Genomic DNA, 10,360 nt, shown 5'->3' with positions numbered 1-10,360 from the left:
GTATTACTTTTCCTTACAGAAAGACACTTGTATCTCATAGCACCTTTTATTATCACTATTCAGCACAAACTTAATACACAACGATAGGATTTTTCTTTTCCAGTTCAGAAACAAGCAACGTAACCTACCGCTCTGTAACAGCTATTTTGGGTTATATTGCACACCTGTATCTCTGATTACTGCTAAGCAGCTGACTCAAGTATGGAACCTGTTATAGAGTAAGCCACAACACCTGTGAAACCACGACACTTGGCATGACAGCTGGTGATCACTTACACACAGCTAATTAAACCAAGTAAGGACAAGCACCACATGAAAACTTAACTGTGAACTGCACAAAATTATTTTTTTTCTGCCCTCTGATCTACTGAATTATGTCACATCTCTAGTAAAAGATGCTTCTGTCAGTAGGGAGGGAAGGAATCAGCTACTGCATTGCTTTTATGCTTTAATAAGTACAGGCAAGCTATGGAAGACAACATATGTCTATTAGCTGGGCCTGACTGGTGGATCCAATACAGAACACCAAGATTAAAAGAGTACCTGACAAGTTTCTAAAACGAAAAATGAAACTTTATTAATAGTTACATAAATGTAGCAATTTCAGCTCAGAAATGGTTCCAGTTACAATACAATAGCATTTGCAATAAATAACATTTTCTAGAAACAGATTCCTAATATAAATTCTGTAACAGCTCACCCATCCACCCACAGGGAGAAGTATTTTCATACAGAGATAAAACAGATGTGCAGCTCATCTGCACCTGATTCATAGCCTGTGCAAAAATCATTTGCCTTTGTTGCCTCCTTGAAATTTTATTTCTAAACTTTGTATTTCCTTCTTTCACCTTGGGGAGTTAAGGATATAAAAGGTACATGAAATGGGTTTTTCTTTGCTGCAGAAGTATGGGATTAATATTCAAGTTAGGGATTCCCTGACAAGCAATAACTGACATTAGAAACTAATTCACCTCTATCTTGTTTCCCTTCTCCTGGAGGAATGTTTTCCTCTCTCAAACCTCACCTGAATGTCAGACTACACTTACTGTTATTTTATTACTACCGTCCTGAAACTCAATCTGACTACTTGCCTGTTACTGGTATACTGGGAGAAAAAATTAGTTTCACTTGAGGTTAAAAGCAGGAATAGAACATTTGCCTAGGAACTAAATTATTTCAAGAACATCTGAGGAAAGTTTGCACCAGCACAGAGAGCATACGCATGAACTCACTCTCTCACTGTTAAGTTCCTTGCATGTGTGTGCACTTCTGTTTGCCCATAGGAGACCAAGGAAAGGAAAATTGACATGATATAAGCAAACAGCTGACAGCACAAAACAAATGCTTGAACAGTACTTTCATCTGAGGCATCTGACGAAGAGTAACACTGTTGAGTAAAAGGACAGAGTTGATAATCTATTTTTAAACACAAAACAAGAATCACCTTTTTCCCCTATGCAAATCAACAATTATCTGTAATTAGAAATTCTACATTTTGCTTTGTTTTCTCTACTTACAGAGAATTTGGATCTCAACAGATTTGCCAGGATAAATTGCTTCATACTGCAGTATGATTTTGGTTAGGAAAATAAAACCACAAGATAATTACCTGTTTGCACCCATGGCAGTTTCATGCTCTGTATGTACTGCATTGAATACTACAATTGGGTATTGGATCTGTCTAATGCTTAGGAAGATTTATTTCAAAATACACTCATTCCTTAAAATGAAAACAAAGGGAGTCCTTTTACATGGCTGGACAATCCCTGCTTGTGGGTCTAAAACCACAATGCAAATGAAAATCCAGCGCTTACACTTCAAGGCAGTGAGGCGCTGCAAGTATCACCACACTGTCTGCCTTCAACAAGAGGCAGTATCTTAGCAGTGCCGAACTGAATTATTCTTTATTTTCAGTAGACTCTAAGCCACACAGGTCAAGCTCTATCTGGTCTTCTATTCAGTGCAGTTGAGTCGTTTGGAAATAGCCCCATCCCTATTTTACAAACCAGCTGCCAGAACTCTTTCTGTATGTGAAGGAAAACAGTGTGCAGAAGCAAACGTGAGGACTCAAAACCTGCTTGGAACCTATAATAACCCAAACCAAAGGGTTAGAATCCAAACTCTGGCATTGTGTTAGCACCATTACAGCCAGTTTTCTGACCCTTTCATTCATGGTATGAACTGACATTCTGCAAGAAAGCAGTAGTTCTAGAAGAAACAATCATACTGAATCAAGATATAAGGCCTGCTATAGTCTCTCCTAAATTCCTGCCACAAACATACTTGGCCAAGTGATACAAATGTGACACCACAAATTCACAGAGCCAGAAATTATTGCTTTCAGCTTCTGTGCAAGTGCCACACATTAAAAGCAAGCCTGCTCTTATAGTAACAGGAATAGCTTCTCCTTCCAAGCAGGTGGAATAATCAAACTAGCAGAATCAGAAGCAGGTGAAAAATTTAAACTATACTTAACTTTGAAAACATAGCTAAAATAGTTAGCAACAAAGAAGTCAAAGTACCATCTGGAGAACTCAATTTACCAAGCAACTTCCACTTGCTAGGGCTATATACAATGAGAAATGTCTAATATTTCTTATTTGTTAGAGTGAGAAAAAGCCAAATCATGCATACATTCTCATGGCCCATGAACTTACCAGAGATCCAAAGATCTGGGCCCAGCAGTGTGCGTCCGTGGGCAAGGGAATAGTCCTGGAAATTCTGCAGCATTAAGGAATGCAGGTTTATGATTCCTGGAGTTATTTTACTAGAGAAACAGTTTTTAATTTTGGTGGGTTTGTTTGTTTGTTTGTTTAAAAAAGACACTTCAATATCTTCAAAGAAGAACATAACAGGTTTCAGCACTGGCTTTAAAAAAAATAAAATAAACCCAAAAGACATAAGTCACTAACTTCACAAAACTGACAGGTGCTGCTGACTGCACTGACATGTCCTAGTAAGTAAGCTTATAGATAAAGGCACACTGGAGACAGTATTTAGCAGAAGCATCAATGGCAGCATGGCACATACAAACTTGAAATTATTTAAGCAACTCATTTGCTTGTTTTAAAATGCATGTTTTAAAAAGAATAATTCCTGCTAGAACATTCTGTGTAGTTGTTCATAATGGATTAAGCCCAACATCTGGATTTCAAAGGAAAGAAATAAATTACTATTTTGAGTGGGCTTAACTTTTTTCAGGAATGCATTAAAGTGAACACTACTTTTATTATGTTAACACATAATAAATAAGTTCCTAGAACAGGAACTGAAAGACATCAGAAGCTGACCTTGCTTTTGTTGACCAAGTTATTTAAAAATATATACATACATACACATGCACACTCTCAAGAAGAGAGAGAGTGTGAGAAAGTAGATTTGTTTCAAGAAATAGCCAAAACCCCCACACACAGAGCTGAAACTTGATTTCTGAAGAAAGCAAATCATACCATATATACTGTACTTTGCTGGTGTGTATGGGAAAAGCATAGACAACATCTGTATTAGCCCTTTTTAGTTCTTCACAGCCTCTCCTACCACAGTGATTCCTGCAGCCACACAAAGATCTCCAGAAAAATGCAGGGCTGGACACAGGGTAAATACTCCTCAGTGCTGAATTAGTAGCTTTAGGGACTGTTGCTGACTGCACTTGAGAATCAAAAGTATGAAATAAGTTAGGAGCATGCTGTGTTGCTGTAGCTTTTGACCACTGATTTTTTCCAGCCTAGACAGTTCTGTTGCCCTAGTCCCTTAACAAAAGAAGCATAGAAGCCACAGTGTTCATGCCAGTAACTCTGTTGTGTCAGACTTCGAAGAAAGGATGGGGAAAGCCCCCAGATTCTCTACTACATTATTCCTCATGCTGGAAATGAGCTACATCTCCTCCCCAACCCTTCTGAACTGCTCCTCTTGATCTCTATACTGTTCCATCCTCTGATAACAGGTTCTCTACCACTGGAGTAAAACAAAACCAAAAAAAAAAAAAAACCTGAATAAAACCCCAACAAAACAAAACCCCCCAAATTTTTTAAAAAACTCTTTAAAAATGCTCCCAGAGGAATCCTTTCTCCATCAAAACACAGAATTCCTCCATCTCAGCCCTAGACTTCAGTACATCAGTAGAGGATTCCCAGGAAAAGCTGATGTCATGGCTAAACAGTACCAATGATACAGATGCCCTCACAAGTGAGGCCTGTGTATACAAGTCAGGTCTTCAGTTAGGGATTTCAAAGGTAGTATTGGGGCCATGCTTTCAAAGCCTAATGAGCAGACTGTGAAGAAATCACCCAGGTTGTGAACAAGAATGTCAGAACTGCAATACACCTTCCCTTGCCAAAGACCTAAAAGGATCTCTTCAGGCCAACACATCCAGTCACTCAATGGTCAGAGAGGAAAAAGTCAAACAATCTCATGTTCAAGCTGAAACATTGGTACCACGACAATGAAAGTACAATGAACCTCCTGCTCCACACAGGGTATTTGCCACAAACATTTCACTGCACAAGTGCCCAGCACATTCTTTAATTGAGCACTTGATGCTCACAGATGAAAACTCACTTCAGCTGAGCATTCAGTCTTAAAAGGTCCAGAGCTCCTCAAAGTGATCTAAAAAGGTTGTTTGGGGTGCTCAAAATGCTTCTCAAGGTGCATTGCACCAAGTCCTTCCTGCTACAGTTTCCTGGATGGAAATGGCAGAGGCAAAGTAACTTGATCATTACAGAAGCGACCTAAGGCTGGCTTTCCCTGCAGATAACACACCTCCTATGTGAATACAGGGAACATTGCATCCACAGGACAAAGATATACCATGTTACATTACAGCTTATCCAGTGCTCTAGTTGTTAACTTCCTCTAAAAACAAGAATGTTTTCACCCAATGAACACTACCCTAGAAAAGGAAGTCACAAAGTACAGTTGGATAAAGACAATGCACTAAAAATGCCCTTTGTGTTTCCATCCTAAACTGAAAATAAGATGGAGCCTGTAGCCACAAATTGCTCTCTATAGTTGTAAGGAACTTCATCTATATCGGCTTTTGCTGTTGTAAATCACATCACTTCTCAAAGAGAGCGTTAGGAGCACATATGAATCTGTATGCCATTGTTAGTTACCATAATTTGTAGCAGAACATCTCTGACTAGTTTTGTAGCAGTAATATAGAATAAAAGACCTTCTGAAGTTCAAGCATTCAGCACAGAACATGCAAGAAGTAAGATGTGCTTTTTCTTGTTCCTATAATGGTGACAAGAGGAGTCAGCTCACCATCTAATCCTTTATCCCTTCTGCCTTTCTCTACCTGTGCTAAAAATTTACCCTTTAATCTGCAATTAGTTGATATTTTAGGAAGATTTTGATTCTGGAAAAACAGAGGTGGGCCAACATGTTTCAGATGTGTCACACCAGTGTGTTCTGTGCTTTTACCCTCACTCAGTTATCTGTCTTTTGAGCTGTAGTTGAAAGAAACTCCATTTCTGACAGATCCATTTATAAGTGTTCTAGAATTCTCTCTTTCAATCTTTTCTCTGCTGAAGATAGTGTCCTGATCACTGTCAAACTCTGACTCAGAGACCATCAGACTGGAGTTGTGTTCTGTACTTCTGTGTTTTATACCTGACAATAAAAAAGCAAAACAAACTCATTAGAAAGGATTGGGTATTTAGTAACATATAACCATCTTCTCCTCTGCTGTGATATGAAAGGAAAGTGAAAACATTCTCTGCAATGCAATGTAACAGCATACACCAATACAAAAGCTGGCTTAAGAATTATCATATACCATTTCAGATACTCTTATGACTTCATTGCAGGCCCAGCAGTTTATGACTCTGAAATGTGAATAGATGTATTTAAATTTAAATGTACTTAAACATATCTTAGTATGCACCCAATGTATTTTTAGTATCGTGAATCTGGAAATCAGTCTGTTCACTCAACGACCTTATTATCATGAGTAGCAATGAAAGGTCATGTTTTCTACAGAAACACCATTTCTGCCTTTATGGGAAGCAATTTCTCAGAATGACTTTATTTCCTTGGATTTGGACATTTTCCCTGCTAAAAACTGAAAGTCAGGTAAATTAAAAGATATGCAAACAGCAGCTGAAATCTGCTGATGTCTAACAGGGCACTGATGGGTCGAGAGGGAACTGCCATGCAGCAACAAAAACTGCTCCAAATTAAAGCATGTGCAGAGGAGGAAGGCTTAGATGGAAGAAATCTGTGGGGTAGTTCAATGGTCTAAATTAAGATAAACTCAGAAAATCAGAGCAGAGGCTGAGCCCAAGGCTTTATTAAAGAAATTAACTGATTCTCCCCCAGCCACTTCACTGTCTATCTCTGCCATTCCCAAACTTGTAGGCCTGCTTCTGGGCTCCTCCTGCCTACAGGTATCAATTCAGACATTGGCTGCAAGCTTGGTGGGTGAGTTCCCAGGCTGCCATATAGCACATACCATATTTGGGCCGAAGCTCCATTCTCTCCTGTTCATCTATGTTATCTAGGATGGTATATTTCGTTTTCTTTCTTATCTTTGTCCTCTTCCTGCTAAAAAGATAGTAATCAAAAAGACATTCAATTCTCATGTACACACATAAATCCGCCCCTCCTTCCTTTTCATATACATACCCAAATATACAATATCATTGTACTTTTTCACCTCCACTTAAAAATATTTCCAGTTTATACCTGAATAAGGCAGTTGTATAATATGGACAAGACAGTATAGGTAATTTTCACTGATACAGAAAGATGAAGAAAGCAAAGTAGATTGATTTGCACCCCTAAGCCACAGTTTGTTCAATTTCAACACAGTAACTACAATTACTAATTCATGTGCCCCCACAGTTCACAGTGGAGAAGCTACCTTACTGCCCAGCCAGCATTACAGCAAAAGCCAGCCTTGTCCTTCCTTCCATGATCTTCTGTAGAATTCATCTGGCAAATCAAAGTTTTTAAAACCTCCAAATCTCCAGCCAAATCTTGAGTCTACACTGTCTTTTTCATGTAGTTTGCCCAAGGCAAAGGGAATCTCTTGACATTCTGTCCTGTGCTGTAATTCCCTCTTCTTTTTCACATGGATTTGAATCAACCAGCCCTCACTCTCAGGCACAAGCCATATGAGGACAAAGGAAAGAAGCAGCTGAACTCATTAAAAATCCCTCAAATAATCATCCAATACACACAAGCCCGTGTGGCTCCACCCCACATTGTGGGAGTGGAATGTGACACACTTAAAGTTTTCTACTAACAGCACTGTTCCTTCAACCATAAAAATAAAATTGGTATATCGACTCCTACACATTTTTTACATACTGCAAAGACACCCTAGAAAAAGATATAGATCCAGAAAGATTTTGATGGCATTTTATTTTTGCTGACACCCGAACAAGCTATCTATTTGCTGAGCTATTTGAGCTGCAGCAAAAACACTTGCTCTAGTGACAGAATTTGCAGAGGCTTGTCACTTGAAAGAGAATTTCTTATCAGCTCACTAGAAAAGACTGGAGGGGAGGCAGGGAGGGAAACGACATTCACTAGTATGAATGCTCCTGTTTAAGGAAAGGGAAAGCAAGAAGTTGGCATGACCGACATCACTAGAGTACTCTTTGCTGTAAGCCACATGCAGCCCAGCCAACCACCCTTCCTGTCCAAGGGAGAAACCAGACTGGGAGCAGATCCTATCCCATGGCCTAGAACATTCCTACATCAGTGACCTTCAGGGTGTGTCTTTTTTTCTTAGTATGGAGTACCTGCAGGACTCAGTAGGACACTGAAGGTCTGCAGCATATTCTCAGCATTTTAGCATTATCATTTAACATGAAGGATACTGCAATATTAACTTTTTGGTTTTCGTAATGCAGAAGAGCACAGACACACAAATGGATACTCCTTTTTTTCAAAAGAAGTGTGTGTATACAGAAACAGCTACAGGAAGCTCCTCAAGTGTCCAAAATGAGCTCAGTGGTTTAGTGCTATAGACTGGACTGAAATGCGGTGGTTGTGTGCAATTCTTGGGTATACCCCATCAAAAAGAAACACAAATCATGTACCTTTTACAGCAGCAGATGCAGAACCAGGCAAGCCCTACCATGACCACAATCAGAATAAAAACAGATACAGTCACATAGAGTATACTCCACTCTGAAAAAAGAAACACAACAGTGATTTTGTAAGGTCACATGAATAGAATAACTTCTAATACAATGCTATTAAAATAACCAATCCTGAGGAATGGGGACAGGAATGTAGGAAAAGCATAAACATATTCTTAGATGAATTCCTAAAAGTCTTTAAGCTTTAAGATTAGAAATGCAAGTTAGAAAATTTTCTTCCTCTAATTACTTTTTACCATCCCAAGATATCTGCAGTCTTTGTGGGAACTGACAGTCTGCAAAGGGTCATGGTTACCACCTCAGTTATCATTCCCTAACTGAAATCAACAGAGGTACCCGCGGTCTGGCACTTCAGTGCTTTAAAAAAGGAGCTGATTAGAGGTAGATCCTTTTACCTGCACATTTATGTTTATAAATTCAGGAAAACAGGAAAGGATAGAGAGAGATAATTTGAACTCCAACATGTGTATACTCATAGCTGTCAGTGTTATCAGGTTCTAAAGATCAGTGTTGGTCAGTCTGGAACACTGATGCTTTCTTTGCTTAGATGAGCTCATACTTCTGGCACAGAAGCATCAAGCACCCACTCAGAGAAATTGAAACTGCTGCCTTTTTTCCAGCTTTGTAATAGTCCTATTCAAAAGCTTTGCAATGTCCATGCTATTCAACAGCCCCTCCAACTGTCCCCAAATTGTTGCACAATCTCTCTCCCATGACCAAGTTTTCACATTTTTTTATTGAATAGTGATTCTCCTTAAAATTTAGGCTACTACTGTCAAGACATCATTTCAAGAAATTATTCAAATATCTTTCTATAGAAAGGTGTTGTCGCGATGGAAGACAGACTGTTTTACTCTTCCCTTAGCATCCATCTCTTTATTCCCCATTCTGAGATCAAATAATCAACAGTCTCACATGACAAGTTACTCTTGAAAGACATCCCTCAACACCCAAACTCACCGCAATTACTCTCTCCATCATTTAGATAACGATGAATCAGGTTTTCCATCCACAGCTGGTAGCAAATGCAGCGCTTTGTTATGGGGTCACAGTGCCCATGTCCAGAGCATTTCAAAAGACAGTCTAAGAACAGAACCAAACACAGGGTCAGTTGTGTAAATGGACAACTTGTCATACATCCTCCTAATGTTAGACTTGATTGGTGGCAAAGCATCTGGCTCATAACACTGTGGTATGTTTTGAGACTCCCTTTCTTTTGGGGTTATGTGTCAAATAGATCTACAGTCTAGCAGACTGCTGCCTGTGAGGAGAAAGAATGTAATCAGAGTATATTCATAATAGAACAACAATCTTTTCAACCAGTAAATAAAGACAGAATTTACTACACAATCAGTGACTGTTTTATCACCAGAGCTTGTTTACTTTGTTTGTACTTGAATTGTTGTGGCCTGATTTTAAATTATGGAGAAGTCTGCAATTCCTAAGGATCATAAAGGGTTGACATTACCAGTCAAGCTTAAAATAAGCTTAGAAGTTCAAACATCTTCTTGGGCAAGAGAAAGAGTTCATTATAAGAAACCCCAACGGCCTGTGTACCTTGTACAAGATTAGAAGACAAGGTGGTAGCACAGCTATCACCCATTTTGCCTGATACAGGCAGACAAGAACAAGTTAGATTACAAGCCTATTTACGGTACTTTAAAAAACCCTGAAGGAAGCAGAGAACTCAAAACATATCTACTTTATGGCTATATTAAGTTTTGCACATCTTCTAAGAAAAGGTAGTATGTAATATATCTTTATCCTCATTTCCTGATGCAGACTAGATTAAGATGTGCTTTCACCTGCTTATATAGATGATGTCTTTTAAGTGTGATTGGCACCAGACTACCTACCACAAATCATGAAGCATTTTAAGTATTGTCCTCAACATCATCTTTTGTAAAGCTACACCCACCAAGCCCAGACAGCAGATGGCAGACAGAAAGACTTCATGCAGTGTTTCCAGGTGCTGTGTTAGCCAAATGTCTGCAAAGTTCTGTGATGACCAAGCACAATCCAAAACATACCAGCCGTGTCAACTCTTAGGACTTTAAACAGCAAGAAGTCAGCCTTCTGTTTCAAAAGCTGCACGTGCAGAGTCCGTGAGACATCTGATGCCTTGATTACCGTGGAAGGATGCCCGTTCTGCACGTAGAACACAACTGCAGTGCTGCAGAAAGGACGGCTAAGGTCAGGACTGCTGTCACAGATCACTTTTGTCAGGCATTCAGCAGTAAAGTATAAAG

The 10,360-nt window shown here is 39.2% G+C and overlaps 1 protein-coding gene across 3 annotated transcripts in view; it reads right to left on the bottom strand.

Moving 5' to 3' along the window:
- Positions 1-555: 555 nt before the first annotated feature.
- Positions 556-10,360, bottom strand: part of LOC117003348 (dyslexia-associated protein KIAA0319-like) — a 56,968-nt gene continuing 47,163 nt past the window's right edge. For 2 of the 3 annotated variants that reach the window (XM_033073230.1, XM_033073240.1), the window contains 5 exons: positions 10,142-10,284; positions 9,072-9,194; positions 8,049-8,139; positions 6,452-6,543; positions 556-5,610 (listed from right to left, as the gene is read on the bottom strand). In XM_033073230.1, coding sequence (XP_032929121.1) covers positions 5,432-5,610; positions 6,452-6,543; positions 8,049-8,139; positions 9,072-9,194; positions 10,142-10,284 — 628 coding nt within the window. In that variant the 3' untranslated portion in view covers positions 556-5,431. The remainder of the gene's footprint in view (positions 5,611-6,451; positions 6,544-8,048; positions 8,140-9,071; positions 9,195-10,141; positions 10,285-10,360) is intronic. The other variant, XM_033073247.1, reaches the window with a different exon arrangement.

This window comes from Catharus ustulatus, chromosome 1, assembly GCF_009819885.2.
Source record: "Catharus ustulatus isolate bCatUst1 chromosome 1, bCatUst1.pri.v2, whole genome shotgun sequence".
Lineage (NCBI taxonomy): Eukaryota > Metazoa > Chordata > Aves > Passeriformes > Turdidae > Catharus > Catharus ustulatus.
The sequence above is the reverse complement of the archived record's forward strand: the minus strand, read 5'-3'. Positions and strand labels throughout refer to the sequence as shown.